This window comes from Diceros bicornis, chromosome 3 (assembly GCF_020826845.1).
Source record: "Diceros bicornis minor isolate mBicDic1 chromosome 3, mDicBic1.mat.cur, whole genome shotgun sequence".
Taxonomy (NCBI): domain Eukaryota; kingdom Metazoa; phylum Chordata; class Mammalia; order Perissodactyla; family Rhinocerotidae; genus Diceros; species Diceros bicornis.
The window spans coordinates 19,677,226-19,695,383 of NC_080742.1; the positions used below are offsets into that span (position 1 = coordinate 19,677,226).

Genomic DNA, 18,158 nt, shown 5'->3' on the forward strand with positions numbered 1-18,158 from the left:
CCACCTTCCTTCCTGCCTCCCACCCTCCGTCCCTCCCTTCTTTCCTTGCTTCCTTCCTTCCTGCCTGCCTTCCTGCCTTCCTTCCTTCCCTCTCCATCTATACAGCCCTGCCTCCATTCATCCACTCATTCCTTCATTCCTAGACAGCGCACAGTGACGGGGGCAGGCAAGAGCATGAGCCTGTAGCTGTACCCCGCCCCCGCCAGAAGGCGCTGCCACTCCCTCAGAGCGTCCAGGCTCTGTCGCCTAGCAACCGCCTGATTCATTGTGAGGCCAGAGGAGCCAGTTGGCGCGCATGCGCAGCTGAAGGGCTGCGTTTAGGGCCGAGGCGCTGGGCTCCTGTTGGGGTGAGGGAGAGGAGGAGCGGTCAGAGAGGCGGGGGCAGGTGGGGAGAGCGCGTCTACCTTTCTCTCCGCAGGTCCACGACACCCCAGATCTCTGGGTGGCTGCCACCACCGCCCTGCCGAGGCCGCCTGGCTGCCGGCGGCGCCGCACCACCGCCATTTGCCCCGCATCCGCTGAAACAACCGCGGTGTCAGCGAAACTCGGCGGTGCGAGGCGGCCAAGCCCGTCACCTCTGTGGTCTCAAACGTAGACTTTGCTGGCTGTGTCATGGGTCAGATCCGGGTGGTGGGGCGCCATGAAATACCGTGAGGCGGGGGAGATGAAGATCCCTGAGTCCAGCCTGAAGCGACGGTCGTGGCAACCATCCCTCTGTTGACACTGAGATGGGCCCCTCCGCTAGACACGGGCAGGTGACGCCCTTTGACTGGACCTACACCCCAGGGGGTGCTGCCTCTCCTAGTTCCCTCCGGGAATCTCTTGAATGACCCCTCTCCCTGGCGCCCCTCCACCCGCCACCCCTCACATCTTCGGACGCTTTCAGTACCTAGGAATGACCTGTGGGAACTTGGATGTGGATGCTGCTATGGCCTCAGTCAGGCGCATCAGTAGCCCTGTGGCGTCCTCCTCAGAAAGGTGTGATGACTTTACCAAGAAAACTTTTGGGACTCAGGGCTCTTCCCTCCGTCATTGTCCCGCTGACAGATACTTGACTCGGCAGGCAGGGAGTGCCAGCCCCGCTTTGGACGATGCAGGCAAGCAATACGGTGCTCCTCTCCCTCTGGCCTGTATCTTGGACCTCAGGGAGAGGGCCAGGATAGGTCCTTTTTTCGGCCCTTCATCTTGGATTTCTCCCAAGATGTGTGCCCTAGGCAGCAGGAAAGCGTGGCTTCCCTGCCTCCAGGGGCGTGGGTAGGGCCTACTTGCGAGTGAGCCCGCCTGATTGGCCCCTCTTGCCCTGGATTGCCTGCCCGGTGTGGCCAAACTCCTTTGGCAGGTCCTCCTGGGCCTTGTGCCTTGACAAAGTCCTTCCTCTTCCTGGCGTTGAAAGCTTCCACCATGATGCGATGCCGTGTTTTTCTGAGGAGGAAACAACGAGGCCCAGGAGGAAATCAGCTGCCAGAAGGATAGCCTTGATCTGCTCCCCAGGCCGGTGTTGGAAAACAGACAATGACTTGCGAAGGACGGCAGCAGCGACCTGCGCAGAAGGGTTGAAGAGGAGGGGAGAAGCACAACTGAGGGTCGAGTGACCCCAGCGCCACACAACACGTTCGCCGTCCACTGAGGGGAGAGAATCATGGAAAACGGTGAGGAGCAAACACAAGCTTAGGGAGCAGAAACGTCAAGCGTGACTTTGGGATCGAGCAACAAAAGGTCGAAGAAGAGACTGAGCGATTCTGAGGCAGTATTTCGGGATTCCAAAACTGACAGACACCCCAAGCGGGGCTTTGCACTGCACAAAGATGCCCCAGCGGGGTGACGATGGCAAATATCCTGTCCAGGAGCCCAAGAGGTAGCGTGCTGAGCGCCACCCCAAGGTCTGAGAAGCTTGCAGACAGGTTGCAAAGAAGGACAAAGCGGAAAGAAAGAGAGAGAAAGAGAGCGCATTCCAAGGAGCCCCCAGAAGACCCAACACCGTCAACCCTTCATCCGAGGCAACGAATTGCCAGGGAAAAATGGGGCTCCCAGACGATGAAGCTCTGGAAGGCCAAGACAGACAGCTAAACTGCAAGAGGAGCGGTGATGAATTGGCCATCCAGTTGGCAGCTGAGTGGGTTCTCTCCTCCCGACGTGGCATTCCTCTTCTTGATGACGGCACCACGGCGAGGTCAGATTTTAGCTTTGGGTGAATGGGGGGTGGGGGACATGAGAGTCTTGAGCATCTTTCTGGACCTCTTTTGGCTCCTTTCCACCAGGTCTCAAATGAGCTCCTGATGAGGTCTTCTGGCATTCCTGTGTTTGGAAAGGTGTCTCTCCAGATGCAGATGGGCTTCTTCCAACGGGCGGTCCGAAGCCACGGCCAGGACAGGCACACCTTCGAACACCCAGGAAAGACAGCATGGAGGGAAGAAAAGCCACACAGCTGAACACAGCCACACAGACACAAGGTCCTCAGGAGGAATGGGCACTTCAGGAACGCCCAAGCCAAGCCGGCAAGACGCATCCCTCCACAGGCACGGGCAGCTCCTCGGGCTTAGGCTGTGGCTCCAGGCACCCAAGCCCCTGACGGAGCAAAACCACCCAGAAGCACACAAGCAGTCTAATCCCCAGGTCACAGGGCGAACGACTTGCTGGCCAATCCCAGGCACAGCCTCGGAGACGAACTCAGGGAGGGATACCACCGCTAGGCTCCTGATCCTGCTTGGTCAGCCTGGCCCTGCCTGGGCATGCTCCACTCTCCGGACCTACAACCAGCCTGCCTGTCTTACTGCCTTCCTTCACTCCTTCTTTCTTTCATCCTTCCCACCTTCCTTCCTGCCTCCCACCCTCCGTCCCTCCCTTCTTTCCTTGCTTCCTTCCTTCCTGCCTGCCTTCCTGCCTTCCTTCCTTCCCTCTCCATCTATACAGCCCTGCCTCCATTCATCCACTCATTCCTTCATTCCTAGACAGCGCACAGTGACGGGGGCAGGCAAGAGCATGAGCCTGTAGCTGTACCCCGCCCCCGCCAGAAGGCGCTGCCACTCCCTCAGAGCGTCCAGGCTCTGTCGCCTAGCAACCGCCTGATTCATTGTGAGGCCAGAGGAGCCAGTTGGCGCGCATGCGCAGCTGAAGGGCTGCGTTTAGGGCCGAGGCGCTGGGCTCCTGTTGGGGTGAGGGAGAGGAGGAGCGGTCAGAGAGGCGGGGGCAGGTGGGGAGAGCGCGTCTACCTTTCTCTCCGCAGGTCCACGACACCCCAGATCTCTGGGTGGCTGCCACCACCGCCCTGCCGAGGCCGCCTGGCTGCCGGCGGCGCCGCACCACCGCCATTTGCCCCGCATCCGCTGAAACCACCGCGGTGTCAGCGAAACTCGGCGGTGCGAGGCGGCCAAGCCCGTCACCTCTGTGGTCTCAAACGTAGACTTTGCTGGCTGTGTCATGGGTCAGATCCGGGTGGTGGGGCGCCATGAAATACCGTGAGGCGGGGGAGATGAAGATCCCTGAGTCCAGCCTGAAGCGACGGTCGTGGCAACCATCCCTCTGTTGACACTGAGATGGGTCCCTCCGCTAGACACGGGCAGGTGACGCCCTTTGACTGGACCTACACCCCAGGGGGTGCTGCCTCTCCTAGTTCCCTCCGGGAATCTCTTGAATGACCCCTCTCCCTGGCGCCCCTCCACCCGCCACCCCTCACATCTTCGGACGCTTTCAGTACCTAGGAATGACCTGTGGGAACTTGGATGTGGATGCTGCTATGGCCTCAGTCAGGCGCATCAGTAGCCCTGTGGCGTCCTCCTCAGAAAGGTGTGATGACTTTACCAAGAAAACTTTTGGGACTCAGGGCTCTTCCCTCCGTCATTGTCCCGCTGACAGATACTTGACTCGGCAGGCAGGGAGTGCCAGCCCCGCTTTGGACGATGCAGGCAAGCAATACGGTGCTCCTCTCCCTCTGGCCTGTATCTTGGACCTCAGGGAGAGGGCCAGGATAGGTCCTTTTTTCGGCCCTTCATCTTGGATTTCTCCCAAGATGTGTGCCCTAGGCAGCAGGAAAGCGTGGCTTCCCTGCCTCCAGGGGCGTGGGTAGGGCCTACTTGCGAGTGAGCCCGCCTGATTGGCCCCTCTTGCCCTGGATTGCCTGCCCGGTGTGGCCAAACTCCTTTGGCAGGTCCTCCTGGGCCTTGTGCCTTGACAAAGTCCTTCCTCTTCCTGGCGTTGAAAGCTTCCACCATGATGCGATGCCGTGTTTTTCTGAGGAGGAAACAACGAGGCCCAGGAGGAAATCAGCTGCCAGAAGGATAGCCTTGATCTGCTCCCCAGGCCGGTGTTGGAAAACAGACAATGACTTGCGAAGGACGGCAGCAGCGACCTGCGCAGAAGGGTTGAAGAGGAGGGGAGAAGCACAACTGAGGGTCGAGTGACCCCAGCGCCACACAACACGTTCGCCGTCCACTGAGGGGAGAGAATCATGGAAAACGGTGAGGAGCAAACACAAGCTTAGGGAGCAGAAACGTCAAGCGTGACTTTGGGATCGAGCAACAAAAGGTCGAAGAAGAGACTGAGCGATTCTGAGGCAGTATTTCGGGATTCCAAAACTGACAGACACCCCAAGCGGGGCTTTGCACTGCACAAAGATGCCCCAGCGGGGTGACGATGGCAAATATCCTGTCCAGGAGCCCAAGAGGTAGCGTGCTGAGCGCCACCCCAAGGTCTGAGAAGCTTGCAGACAGGTTGCAAAGAAGGACAAAGCGGAAAGAAAGAGAGAGAAAGAGAGCGCATTCCAAGGAGCCCCCAGAAGACCCAACACCGTCAACCCTTCATCCGAGGCAACGAATTGCCAGGGAAAAATGGGGCTCCCAGACGATGAAGCTCTGGAAGGCCAAGACAGACAGCTAAACTGCAAGAGGAGCGGTGATGAATTGGCCATCCAGTTGGCAGCTGAGTGGGTTCTCTCCTCCCGACGTGGCATTCCTCTTCTTGATGACGGCACCACGGCGAGGTCAGATTTTAGCTTTGGGTGAATGGGGGGTGGGGGACATGAGAGTCTTGAGCATCTTTCTGGACCTCTTTTGGCTCCTTTCCACCAGGTCTCAAATGAGCTCCTGATGAGGTCTTCTGGCATTCCTGTGTTTGGAAAGGTGTCTCTCCAGATGCAGATGGGCTTCTTCCAACGGGCGGTCCGAAGCCACGGCCAGGACAGGCACACCTTCGAACACCCGGGAAAGACAGCATGGAGGGAAGAAAAGCCACACAGCTGAACACAGCCACACAGACGCAAGGTCCTCAGGAGGAATGGGCACTTCAGGAACGCCCAAGCCAAGCCGGCAAGACGCATCCCTCCACAGGCACGGGCAGCTCCTCGGGCTTAGGCTGTGGCTCCAGGCACCCAAGCCCCTGACGGAGCAAAACCACCCAGAAGCACACAAGCAGTCTAATCCCCAGGTCACAGGGCGAACGACTTGCTGGCCAATCCCTGGCACAGCCTCGGAGACGAACTCAGGGAGGGATACCACCGCTAGGCTCCTGATCCTGCTTGGTCAGCCTGGCCCTGCCTGGGCATGCTCCACTCTCCGGACCTACAACCAGCCTGCCTGTCTTACTGCCTTCCTTCACTCCTTCTTTCTTTCATCCTTCCCACCTTCCTTCCTGCCTCCCACCCTCCGTCCCTCCCTTCTTTCCTTGCTTCCTTCCTTCCTGCCTGCCTTCCTGCCTTCCTTCCTTCCCTCTCCATCTATACAGCCCTGCCTCCATTCATCCACTCATTCCTTCATTCCTAGACAGCGCACAGTGACGGGGGCAGGCAAGAGCATGAGCCTGTAGCTGTACCCCGCCCCCGCCAGAAGGCGCTGCCACTCCCTCAGAGCGTCCAGGCTCTGTCGCCTAGCAACCGCCTGATTCATTGTGAGGCCAGAGGAGCCAGTTGGCGCGCATGCGCAGCTGAAGGGCTGCGTTTAGGGCCGAGGCGCTGGGCTCCTGTTGGGGTGAGGGAGAGGAGGAGCGGTCAGAGAGGCGGGGGCAGGTGGGGAGAGCGCGTCTACCTTTCTCTCCGCAGGTCCACGACACCCCAGATCTCTGGGTGGCTGCCACCACCGCCCTGCCGAGGCCGCCTGGCTGCCGGCGGCGCCGCACCACCGCCATTTGCCCCGCATCCGCTGAAACCACCGCGGTGTCAGCGAAACTCGGCGGTGCGAGGCGGCCAAGCCCGTCACCTCTGTGGTCTCAAACGTAGACTTTGCTGGCTGTGTCATGGGTCAGATCCGGGTGGTGGGGCGCCATGAAATACCGTGAGGCGGGGGAGATGAAGATCCCTGAGTCCAGCCTGAAGCGACGGTCGTGGCAACCATCCCTCTGTTGACACTGAGATGGGTCCCTCCGCTAGACACGGGCAGGTGACGCCCTTTGACTGGACCTACACCCCAGGGGGTGCTGCCTCTCCTAGTTCCCTCCGGGAATCTCTTGAATGACCCCTCTCCCTGGCGCCCCTCCACCCGCCACCCCTCACATCTTCGGACGCTTTCAGTACCTAGGAATGACCTGTGGGAACTTGGATGTGGATGCTGCCTTGGCCTCAGTCAGGCGCATCAGTAGCCCTGTGGCGTCCTCCTCAGAAAGGTGTGATGACTTTACCAAGAAAACTTTTGGGACTCAGGGCTCTTCCCTCCGTCATTGTCCCGCTGACAGATACTTGACTCGGCAGGCAGGGAGTGCCAGCCCCGCTTTGGACGATGCAGGCAAGCAATACGGTGCTCCTCTCCCTCTGGCCTGTATCTTGGACCTCAGGGAGAGGGCCAGGATAGGTCCTTTTTTCGGCCCTTCATCTTGGATTTCTCCCAAGATGTGTGCCCTAGGCAGCAGGAAAGCGTGGCTTCCCTGCCTCCAGGGGCGTGGGTAGGGCCTACTTGCGAGTGAGCCCGCCTGATTGGCTCCTCTTGCCCTGGATTGCCTGCCCGGTGTGGCCAAACTCCTTTGGCAGGTCCTCCTGGGCCTTGTGCCTTGACAAAGTCCTTCCTCTTCCTGGCGTTGAAAGCTTCCACCATGATGCGATGCCGTGTTTTTCTGAGGAGGAAACAACGAGGCCCAGGAGGAAATCAGCTGCCAGAAGGATAGCCTTGATCTGCTCCCCAGGCCGGTGTTGGAAAACAGACAATGACTTGCGAAGGACGGCAGCAGCGACCTGCGCAGAAGGGTTGAAGAGGAGGGGAGAAGCACAACTGAGGGTCGAGTGAACCCAGCGCCACACAACACGTTCACCGTCCACTGAGGGGAGAGAATCATGGAAAACGGTGAGGAGCAAACACAAGCTTAGGGAGCAGAAACGTCAAGCGTGACTTTGGGATCGAGCAACAAAAGGTCGAAGAAGAGACTGAGCGATTCTGAGGCAGTATTTCGGGATTCCAAAACTGACAGACACCCCAAGCGGGGCTTTGCACTGCACAAAGATGCCCCAGCGGCGTGACGATGGCAAATATCCTGTCCAGGAGCCCAAGAGGTAGCGTGCTGAGCGCCACCCCAAGGTCTGAGAAGCTTGCAGACAGGTTGCAAAGAAGGACAAAGCGGAAAGAAAGAGAGAGAAAGAGAGCGCATTCCAAGGAGCCCCCAGAAGACCCAACACCGTCAACCCTTCATCCCAGGCAACGAATTGCCAGGGAAAAATGGGGCTCCCAGACGATGAAGCTCTGGAAGGCCAAGACAGACAGCTAAACTGCAAGAGGAGCGGTGATGAATTGGCCATCCAGTTGGCAGCTGAGTGGGTTCTCTCCTCCCGACGTGGCATTCCTCTTCTTGATGACGGCACCACGGCGAGGTCAGATTTTAGCTTTGGGTGAATGGGGGGTGGGGGACATGAGAGTCTTGAGCATCTTTCTGGACCTCTTTTGGCTCCTTTCCACCAGGTCTCAAATGAGCTCCTGATGAGGTCTTCTGGCATTCCTGTGTTTGGAAAGGTGTCTCTCCAGATGCAGATGGGCTTCTTCCAACGGGCGGTCCGAAGCCACGGCCAGGACAGGCACACCTTCGAACACCCGGGAAAGACAGCATGGAGGGAAGAAAAGCCACACAGCTGAACACAGCCACACAGACGCAAGGTCCTCAGGAGGAATGGGCACTTCAGGAACGCCCAAGCCAAGCCGGCAAGACGCATCCCTCCACAGGCACGGGCAGCTCCTCGGGCTTAGGCTGTGGCTCCAGGCACCCAAGCCCCTGACGGAGCAAAACCACCCAGAAGCACACAAGCAGTCTAATCCCCAGGTCACAGGGCGAACGACTTGCTGGCCAATCCCAGGCACAGCCTCGGAGACGAACTCAGGGAGGGATACCACCGCTAGGCTCCTGATCCTGCTTGGTCAGCCTGGCCCTGCCTGGGCATGCTCCACTCTCCGGACCTACAACCAGCCTGCCTGTCTTACTGCCTTCCTTCACTCCTTCTTTCTTTCATCCTTCCCACCTTCCTTCCTGCCTCCCACCCTCCGTCCCTCCCTTCTTTCCTTGCTTCCTTCCTTCCTGCCTGCCTTCCTGCCTTCCTTCCTTCCCTCTCCATCTATACAGCCCTGCCTCCATTCATCCACTCATTCCTTCATTCCTAGACAGCGCACAGTGACGGGGGCAGGCAAGAGCATGAGCCTGTAGCTGTACCCCGCCCCCGCCAGAAGGCGCTGCCACTCCCTCAGAGCGTCCAGGCTCTGTCGCCTAGCAACCGCCTGATTCATTGTGAGGCCAGAGGAGCCAGTTGGCGCGCATGCGCAGCTGAAGGGCTGCGTTTAGGGCCGAGGCGCTGGGCTCCTGGAGGGGTGAGGGAGAGGAGGAGCGGTCAGAGAGGCGGGGGCAGGTGGGGAGAGCGCGTCTACCTTTCTCTCCGCAGGTCCACGACACCCCAGATCTCTGGGTGGCTGCCACCACCGCCCTGCCGAGGCCGCCTGGCTGCCGGCGGCGCCGCACCACCGCCATTTGCCCCGCATCCGCTGAAACCACCGCGGTGTCAGGGAAACTCGGCGGTGCGAGGCGGCCAAGCCCGTCACCTCTGTGGTCTCAAACGTAGACTTTGCTGGCTGTGTCATGGGTCAGATCCGGGTGGTGGGGCGCCATGAAATACCGTGAGGCGGGGGAGATGAAGATCCCTGAGTCCAGCCTGAAGCGACGGTCGTGGCAACCATCCCTCTGTTGACACTGAGATGGGTCCCTCCGCTAGACACGGGCAGGTGACGCCCTTTGACTGGACCTACACCCCAGGGGGTGCTGCCTCTCCTAGTTCCCTCCGGGAATCTCTTGAATGACCCCTCTCCCTGGCGCCCCTCCACCCGCCACCCCTCACATCTTCGGACGCTTTCAGTACCTAGGAATGACCTGTGGGAACTTGGATGTGGATGCTGCTATGGCCTCAGTCAGGCGCATCAGTAGCCCTGTGGCGTCCTCCTCAGAAAGGTGTGATGACTTTACCAAGAAAACTTTTGGGACTCAGGGCTCTTCCCTCCGTCATTGTCCCGCTGACAGATACTTGACTCGGCAGGCAGGGAGTGCCAGCCCCGCTTTGGACGATGCAGGCAAGCAATACGGTGCTCTTCTCCCTCTGGCCTGTATCTTGGACCTCAGGGAGAGGGCCAGGATAGGTCCTTTTTTCGGCCCTTCATCTTGGATTTCTCCCAAGATGTGTGCCCTAGGCAGCAGGAAAGCGTGGCTTCCCTGCCTCCAGGGGCGTGGGTAGGGCCTACTTGCGAGTGAGCCCGCCTGATTGGCCCCTCTTGCCCTGGATTGCCTGCCCGGTGTGGCCAAACTCCTTTGGCAGGTCCTCCTGGGCCTTGTGCCTTGACAAAGTCCTTCCTCTTCCTGGCGTTGAAAGCTTCCACCATGATGCGATGCCGTGTTTTTCTGAGGAGGAAACAACGAGGCCCAGGAGGAAATCAGCTGCCAGAAGGATAGCCTTGATCTGCTCCCCAGGCCGGTGTTGGAAAACAGACAATGACTTGCGAAGGACGGCAGCAGCGACCTGCGCAGAAGGGTTGAAGAGGAGGGGAGAAGCACAACTGAGGGTCGAGTGACCCCAGCGCCACACAACACGTTCACCGTCCACTGAGGGGAGAGAATCATGGAAAACGGTGAGGAGCAAACACAAGCTTAGGGAGCAGAAACGTCAAGCGTGACTTTGGGATCGAGCAACAAAAGGTCGAAGAAGAGACTGAGCGATTCTGAGGCAGTATTTCGGGATTCCAAAACTGACAGACACCCCAAGCGGGGCTTTGCACTGCACAAAGATGCCCCAGCGGCGTGACGATGGCAAATATCCTCTCCAGGAGCCCAAGAGGTAGCGTGCTGAGCGCCACCCCAAGGTCTGAGAAGCTTGCAGACAGGTTGCAAAGAAGGACAAAGCGGAAAGAAAGAGAGAGAAAGAGAGCGCATTCCAAGGAGCCCCCAGAAGACCCAACACCGTCAACCCTTCATCCCAGGCAACGAATTGCCAGGGAAACATGGGGCTCCCAGACGATGAAGCTCTGGAAGGCCAAGACAGACAGCTAAACTGCAAGAGGAGCGGTGATGAATTGGCCATCCAGTTGGCAGCTGAGTGGGTTCTCTCCTCCCGACGTGGCATTCCTCTTCTTGATGACGGCACCACGGCGAGGTCAGATTTTAGCTTTGGGTGAATGGGGGGTGGGGGACATGAGAGTCTTGAGCATCTTTCTGGACCTCTTTTGGCTCCTTTCCACCAGGTCTCAAATGAGCTCCTGATGAGGTCTTCTGGCATTCCTGTGTTTGGAAAGGTGTCTCTCCAGATGCAGATGGGCTTCTTCCAACGGGCGGTCCGAAGCCACGGCCAGGACAGGCACACCTTCGAACACCCGGGAAAGACAGCATGGAGGGAAGAAAAGCCACACAGCTGAACACAGCCACACAGACGCAAGGTCCTCAGGAGGAATGGGCACTTCAGGAACGCCCAAGCCAAGCCGGCAAGACGCATCCCTCCACAGGCACGGGCAGCTCCTCGGGCTTAGGCTGTGGCTCCAGGCACCCTAGCCCCTGACGGAGCAAAACCACCCAGAAGCACACAAGCAGTCTAATCCCCAGGTCACAGGGCGAACGACTTGCTGGCCAATCCCAGGCACAGCCTCGGAGACGAACTCAGGGAGGGATACGACCGCTAGGCTCCTGATCCTGCTTGGTCAGCCTGGCCCTGCCTGGGCATGCTCCACTCTCCGGACCTACAACCAGCCTGCCTGTCTTACTGCCTTCCTTCACTCCTTCTTTCTTTCATCCTTCCCACCTTCCTTCCTGCCTCCCACCCTCCGTCCCTCCCTTCTTTCCTTGCTTCCTTCCTTCCTGCCTGCCTTCCTGCCTTCCTTCCTTCCCTCTCCATCTATACAGCCCTGCCTCCATTCATCCACTCATTCCTTCATTCCTAGACAGCGCACAGTGACGGGGGCAGGCAAGAGCATGAGCCTGTAGCTGTACCCCGCCCCCGCCAGAAGGCGCTGCCACTCCCTCAGAGCGTCCAGGCTCTGTCGCCTAGCAACCGCCTGATTCATTGTGAGGCCAGAGGAGCCAGTTGGCGCGCATGCGCAGCTGAAGGGCTGCGTTTAGGGCCGAGGCGCTGGGCTCCTGGAGGGGTGAGGGAGAGGAGGAGCGGTCAGAGAGGCGGGGGCAGGTGGGGAGAGCGCGTCTACCTTTCTCTCCGCAGGTCCACGACACCCCAGATCTCTGGGTGGCTGCCACCACCGCCCTGCCGAGGCCGCCTGGCTGCCGGCGGCGCCGCACCACCGCCATTTGCCCCGCATCCGCTGAAACCACCGCGGTGTCAGCGAAACTCGGCGGTGCGAGGCGGCCAAGCCCGTCACCTCTGTGGTCTCAAACGTAGACTTTGCTGGCTGTGTCATGGGTCAGATCCGGGTGGTGGGGCGCCATGAAATACCGTGAGGCGGGGGAGATGAAGATCCCTGAGTCCAGCCTGAAGCGACGGTCGTGGCAACCATCCCTCTGTTGACACTGAGATGGGTCCCTCCGCTAGACACGGGCAGGTGAGGCCCTTTGACTGGACCTACACCCCAGGGGGTGCTGCCTCTCCTAGTTCCCTCCGGGAATCTCTTGAATGACCCCTCTCCCTGGCGCCCCTCCACCCGCCACCCCTCACATCTTCGGACGCTTTCAGTACCTAGGAATGACCTGTGGGAACTTGGATGTGGATGCTGCTATGGCCTCAGTCAGGCGCATCAGTAGTCCTGTGGCGTCCTCCTCAGAAAGGTGTGATGACTTTACCAAGAAAACTTTTGGGACTCAGGGCTCTTCCCTCCGTCATTGTCCCGCTGACAGATACTTGACTCGGCAGGCAGGGAGTGCCAGCCCCGCTTTGGACGATGCAGGCAAGCAATACGGTGCTCCTCTCCCTCTGGCCTGTATCTTGGACCTCAGGGAGAGGGCCAGGATAGGTCCTTTTTTCGGCCCTTCATCTTGGATTTCTCCCAAGATGTGTGCCCTAGGCAGCAGGAAAGCGTGGCTTCCCTGCCTCCAGGGGCGTGGGTAGGGCCTACTTGCGAGTGAGCCCGCCTGATTGGCCCCTCTTGCCCTGGATTGCCTGCCCGGTGTGGCCAAACTCCTTTGGCAGGTCCTCCTGGGCCTTGTGCCTTGACAAAGTCCTTCCTCTTCCTGGCGTTGAAAGCTTCCACCATGATGCGATGCCGTGTTTTTCTGAGGAGGAAACAACGAGGCCCAGGAGGAAATCAGCTGCCAGAAGGATAGCCTTGATCTGCTCCCCAGGCCGGTGTTGGAAAACAGACAATGACTTGCGAAGGACGGCAGCAGCGACCTGCGCAGAAGGGTTGAAGAGGAGGGGAGAAGCACAACTGAGGGTCGAGTGACCCCAGCGCCACACAACACGTTCGCCGTCCACTGAGGGGAGAGAATCATGGAAAACGGTGAGGAGCAAACACAAGCTTAGGGAGCAGAAACGTCAAGCGTGACTTTGGGATCGAGCAACAAAAGGTCGAAGAAGAGACTGAGCGATTCTGAGGCAGTATTTCGGGATTCCAAAACTGACAGACACCCCAAGCGGGGCTTTGCACTGCACAAAGATGCCCCAGCGGCGTGACGATGGCAAATATCCTGTCCAGGAGCCCAAGAGGTAGCGTGCTGAGCGCCACCCCAAGGTCTGAGAAGCTTGCAGACAGGTTGCAAAGAAGGACAAAGCGGAAAGAAAGAGAGAGAAAGAGAGCGCATTCCAAGGAGCCCCCAGAAGACCCAACACCGTCAACCCTTCATCCCAGGCAACGAATTGCCAGGGAAAAATGGGGCTCCCAGACGATGAAGCTCTGGAAGGCCAAGACAGACAGCTAAACTGCAAGAGGAGCGGTGATGAATTGGCCATCCAGTTGGCAGCTGAGTGGGTTCTCTCCTCCCGACGTGGCATTCCTCTTCTTGATGACGGCACCACGGCGAGGTCAGATTTTAGCTTTGGGTGAATGGGGGGTGGGGGACATGAGAGTCTTGAGCATCTTTCTGGACCTCTTTTGGCTCCTTTCCACCAGGTCTCAAATGAACTCCTGATGAGGTCTTCTGGCATTCCTGTGTTTGGAAAGGTGTCTCTCCAGATGCAGATGGGCTTCTTCCAACGGGCGGTCCGAAGCCACGGCCAGGACAGGCACACCTTCGAACACCCAGGAAAGACAGCATGGAGGGAAGAAAAGCCACACAGCTGAACACAGCCACACAGACACAAGGTCCTCAGGAGGAATGGGCACTTCAGGAACGCCCAAGCCAAGCCGGCAAGACGCATCCCTCCACAGGCACGGGCAGCTCCTCGGGCTTAGGCTGTGGCTCCAGGCACCCAAGCCCCTGACGGAGCAAAACCACCCAGAAGCACACAAGCAGTCTAATCCCCAGGTCACAGGGCGAACGACTTGCTGGCCAATCCCAGGCACAGCCTCGGAGACGAACTCAGGGAGGGATACCACCGCTAGGCTCCTGATCCTGCTTGGTCAGCCTGGCCCTGCCTGGGCATGCTCCACTCTCCGGACCTACAACCAGCCTGCCTGTCTTACTGCCTTCCTTCACTCCTTCTTTCTTTCATCCTTCCCACCTTCCTTCCTGCCTCCCACCCTCCGTCTCTCCCTTCTTTCCTTGCTTCCTTCCTTCCTGCCTGCCTTCCTGCCTTCCTTCCTTCCCTCTCCATCTATACAGCCCTGCCTCCATTCATCCACTCATTCCTTCATTCCTAGACAGCGCACAGTGACGGGGGCAGGCAAGAGCATGAGCCTGTAGCTGTACCCCGCCCCCGCCAGAAGGCGCTGCCACTCCCTCAGAGCGTCCAGGCTCTGTCGCCTAGCAACCGCCTGATTCATTGTGAGGCCAGAGGAGCCAGTTGGCGCGCATGCGCAGCTGAAGGGCTGCGTTTAGGGCCGAGGCGCTGGGCTCCTGGAGGGGTGAGGGAGAGGAGGAGCGGTCAGAGAGGCGGGGGCAGGTGGGGAGAGCGCGTCTACCTTTCTCTCCGCAGGTCCACGACACCCCAGATCTCTGGGTGGCTGCCACCACCGCCCTGCCGAGGCCGCCTGGCTGCCGGCGGCGCGGCACCACCGCCATTTGCCCCGCATCCGCTGAAACCACCGCGGTGTCAGGGAAACTCGGCGGTGCGAGGCGGCCAAGCCCGTCACCTCTGTGGTCTCAAACGTAGACTTTGCTGGCTGTGTCATGGGTCAGATCCGGGTGGTGGGGCGCCATGAAATACCGTGAGGCGGGGGAGATGAAGATCCCTGAGTCCAGCCTGAAGCGACGGTCGTGGCAACCATCCCTCTGTTGACACTGAGATGGGTCCCTCCGCTAGACACGGGCAGGTGAGGCCCTTTGACTGGACCTACACCCCAGGGGGTGCTGCCTCTCCTAGTTCCCTCCGGGAATCTCTTGAATGACCCCTCTCCCTGGCGCCCCTCCACCCGCCACCCCTCACATCTTCGGACGCTTTCAGTACCTAGGAATGACCTGTGGGAACTTGGATGTGGATGCTGCTATGGCCTCAGTCAGGCGCATCAGTAGTCCTGTGGCGTCCTCCTCAGAAAGGTGTGATGACTTTACCAAGAAAACTTTTGGGACTCAGGGCTCTTCCCTCCGTCATTGTCCCGCTGACAGATACTTGACTCGGCAGGCAGGGAGTGCCAGCCCCGCTTTGGACGATGCAGGCAAGCAATACGGTGCTCCTCTCCCTCTGGCCTGTATCTTGGACCTCAGGGAGAGGGCCAGGATAGGTCCTTTTTTCGGCCCTTCATCTTGGATTTCTCCCAAGATGTGTGCCCTAGGCAGCAGGAAAGCGTGGCTTCCCTGCCTCCAGGGGCGTGGGTAGGGCCTACTTGCGAGTGAGCCCGCCTGATTGGCCCCTCTTGCCCTGGATTGCCTGCCCGGTGTGGCCAAACTCCTTTGGCAGGTCCTCCTGGGCCTTGTGCCTTGACAAAGTCCTTCCTCTTCCTGGCGTTGAAAGCTTCCACCATGATGCGATGCCGTGTTTTTCTGAGGAGGAAACAACGAGGCCCAGGAGGAAATCAGCTGCCAGAAGGATAGCCTTGATCTGCTCCCCAGGCCGGTGTTGGAAAACAGACAATGACTTGCGAAGGACGGCAGCAGCGACCTGCGCAGAAGGGTTGAAGAGGAGGGGAGAAGCACAACTGAGGGTCGAGTGACCCCAGCGCCACACAACACGTTCGCCGTCCACTGAGGGGAGAGAATCATGGAAAACGGTGAGGAGCAAACACAAGCTTAGGGAGCAGAAACGTCAAGCGTGACTTTGGGATCGAGCAACAAAAGGTCGAAGAAGAGACTGAGCGATTCTGAGGCAGTATTTCGGGATTCCAAAACTGACAGACACCCCAAGCGGGGCTTTGCACTGCACAAAGATGCCCCAGCGGCGTGACGATGGCAAATATCCTGTCCAGGAGCCCAAGAGGTAGCGTGCTGAGCGCCACCCCAAGGTCTGAGAAGCTTGCAGACAGGTTGCAAAGAAGGACAAAGCGGAAAGAAAGAGAGAGAAAGAGAGCGCATTCCAAGGAGCCCCCAGAAGACCCAACACCGTCAACCCTTCATCCCAGGCAACGAATTACCAGGGAAACATGGGGCTCCCAGACGATGAAGCTCTGGAAGGCCAAGACAGACAGCTAAACTGCAAGAGGAGCGGTGATGAATTGGCCATCCAGTTGGCAGCTGAGTGGGTTCTCTCCTCCCGACGTGGCATTCCTCTTCTTGATGACGGCACCACGGCGAGGTCAGATTTTAGCTTTGGGTGAATGGGGGGTGGGGGACATGAGAGTCTTGAGCATCTTTCTGGACCTCTTTTGGCTCCTTTCCACCAGGTCTCAAATGAGCTCCTGATGAGGTCTTCTGGCATTCCTGTGTTTGGAAAGGTGTCTCTCCAGATGCAGATGGGCTTCTTCCAACGGGCGGTCCGAAGCCACGGCCAGGACAGGCACACCTTCGAACACCCGGGAAAGACAGCATGGAGGGAAGAAAAGCCACACAGCTGAACACAGCCACACAGACACAAGGTCCTCAGGAGGAATGGGCACTTCAGGAACGCCCAAGCCAAGCCGGCAAGACGCATCCCTCCACAGGCATGGGCAGCTCCTCGGGCTTAGGCTGTGGCTCCAGGCACCCAAGCCCCTGACGGAGCAAAACCACCCAGAAGCACACAAGCAGTCTAATCCCCAGGTCACAGGGCGAACGACTTGCTGGCCAATCCCAGGCACAGCCTCAGAGACGAACTCAGGGAGGGATACCACCGCTAGGCTCCTGATCCTGCTTGGTCAGCCTGGCCCTGCCTGGGCATGCTCCACTCTCCGGACCTACAACCAGCCTGCCTGTCTTACTGCCTTCCTTCACTCCTTCTTTCTTTCATCCTTCCCACCTTCCTTCCTGCCTCCCACCCTCCGTCCCTCCCTTCTTTCCTTGCTTCCTTCCTTCCTGCCTGCCTTCCTGCCTTCCTTCCTTCCCTCTCCATCTATACAGCCCTGCCTCCATTCATCCACTCATTCCTTCATTCCTAGACAGCGCACAGTGACGGGGGCAGGCAAGAGCATGAGCCTGTAGCTGTACCCCGCCCCCGCCAGAAGGCGCTGCCACTCCCTCAGAGCGTCCAGGCTCTGTCGCCTAGCAACCGCCTGATTCATTGTGAGGCCAGAGGAGCCAGTTGGCGCGCATGCGCAGCTGAAGGGCTGCGTTTAGGGCCGAGGCGCTGGGCTCCTGGAGGGGTGAGGGAGAGGAGGAGCGGTCAGAGAGGCGGGGGCAGGTGGGGAGAGCGCGTCTACCTTTCTCTCCGCAGGTCCACGACACCCCAGATCTCTGGGTGGCTGCCACCACCGCCCTGCCGAGGCCGCCTGGCTGCCGGCGGCGCCGCACCACCGCCATTTGCCCCGCATCCGCTGAAACCACCGCGGTGTCAGCGAAACTCGGCGGTGCGAGGCGGCCAAGCCCGTCACCTCTGTGGTCTCAAACGTAGACTTTGCTGGCTGTGTCATGGGTCAGATCCGGGTGGTGGGGCGCCATGAAATACCGTGAGGCGGGGGAGATGAAGATCCCTGAGTCCAGCCTGAAGCGACGGTCGTGGCAACCATCCCTCTGTTGACACTGAGATGGGTCCCTCCGCTAGACACGGGCAGGTGAGGCCCTTTGACTGGACCTACACCCCAGGGGGTGCTGCCTCTCCTAGTTCCCTCCGGGAATCTCTTGAATGACCCCTCTCCCTGGCGCCCCTCCACCCGCCACCCCTCACATCTTCGGACGCTTTCAGTACCTAGGAATGACCTGTGGGAACTTGGATGTGGATGCTGCTATGGCCTCAGTCAGGCGCATCAGTAGTCCTGTGGCGTCCTCCTCAGAAAGGTGTGATGACTTTACCAAGAAAACTTTTGGGACTCAGGGCTCTTCCCTCCGTCATTGTCCCGCTGACAGATACTTGACTCGGCAGGCAGGGAGTGCCAGCCCCGCTTTGGACGATGCAGGCAAGCAATACGGTGCTCCTCTCCCTCTGGCCTGTATCTTGGACCTCAGGGAGAGGGCCAGGATAGGTCCTTTTTTCGGCCCTTCATCTTGGATTTCTCCCAAGATGTGTGCCCTAGGCAGCAGGAAAGCGTGGCTTCCCTGCCTCCAGGGGCGTGGGTAGGGCCTACTTGCGAGTGAGCCCGCCTGATTGGCCCCTCTTGCCCTGGATTGCCTGCCCGGTGTGGCCAAAC

The 18,158-nt window shown here is 59.2% G+C and overlaps 1 protein-coding gene across 1 annotated transcript in view; it reads left to right on the top strand.

Annotated features, from left to right (window-relative positions):
- Positions 1-11,742, top strand: part of LOC131422852 (ras-associated and pleckstrin homology domains-containing protein 1-like) — a 35,159-nt gene extending 23,417 nt beyond the window's left edge. Inside the window, exons 15-21 of the mRNA XM_058570468.1 lie at positions 419-551; positions 887-978; positions 3,224-3,356; positions 3,692-3,783; positions 6,029-6,161; positions 8,834-8,966; positions 11,639-11,742. Of these exons, the coding sequence (XP_058426451.1) occupies positions 419-551; positions 887-978; positions 3,224-3,356; positions 3,692-3,783; positions 6,029-6,161; positions 8,834-8,966; positions 11,639-11,742 (820 nt within the window). The remainder of the gene's footprint in view (positions 1-418; positions 552-886; positions 979-3,223; positions 3,357-3,691; positions 3,784-6,028; positions 6,162-8,833; positions 8,967-11,638) is intronic.
- Positions 11,743-18,158: the final 6,416 nt, after the last annotated feature.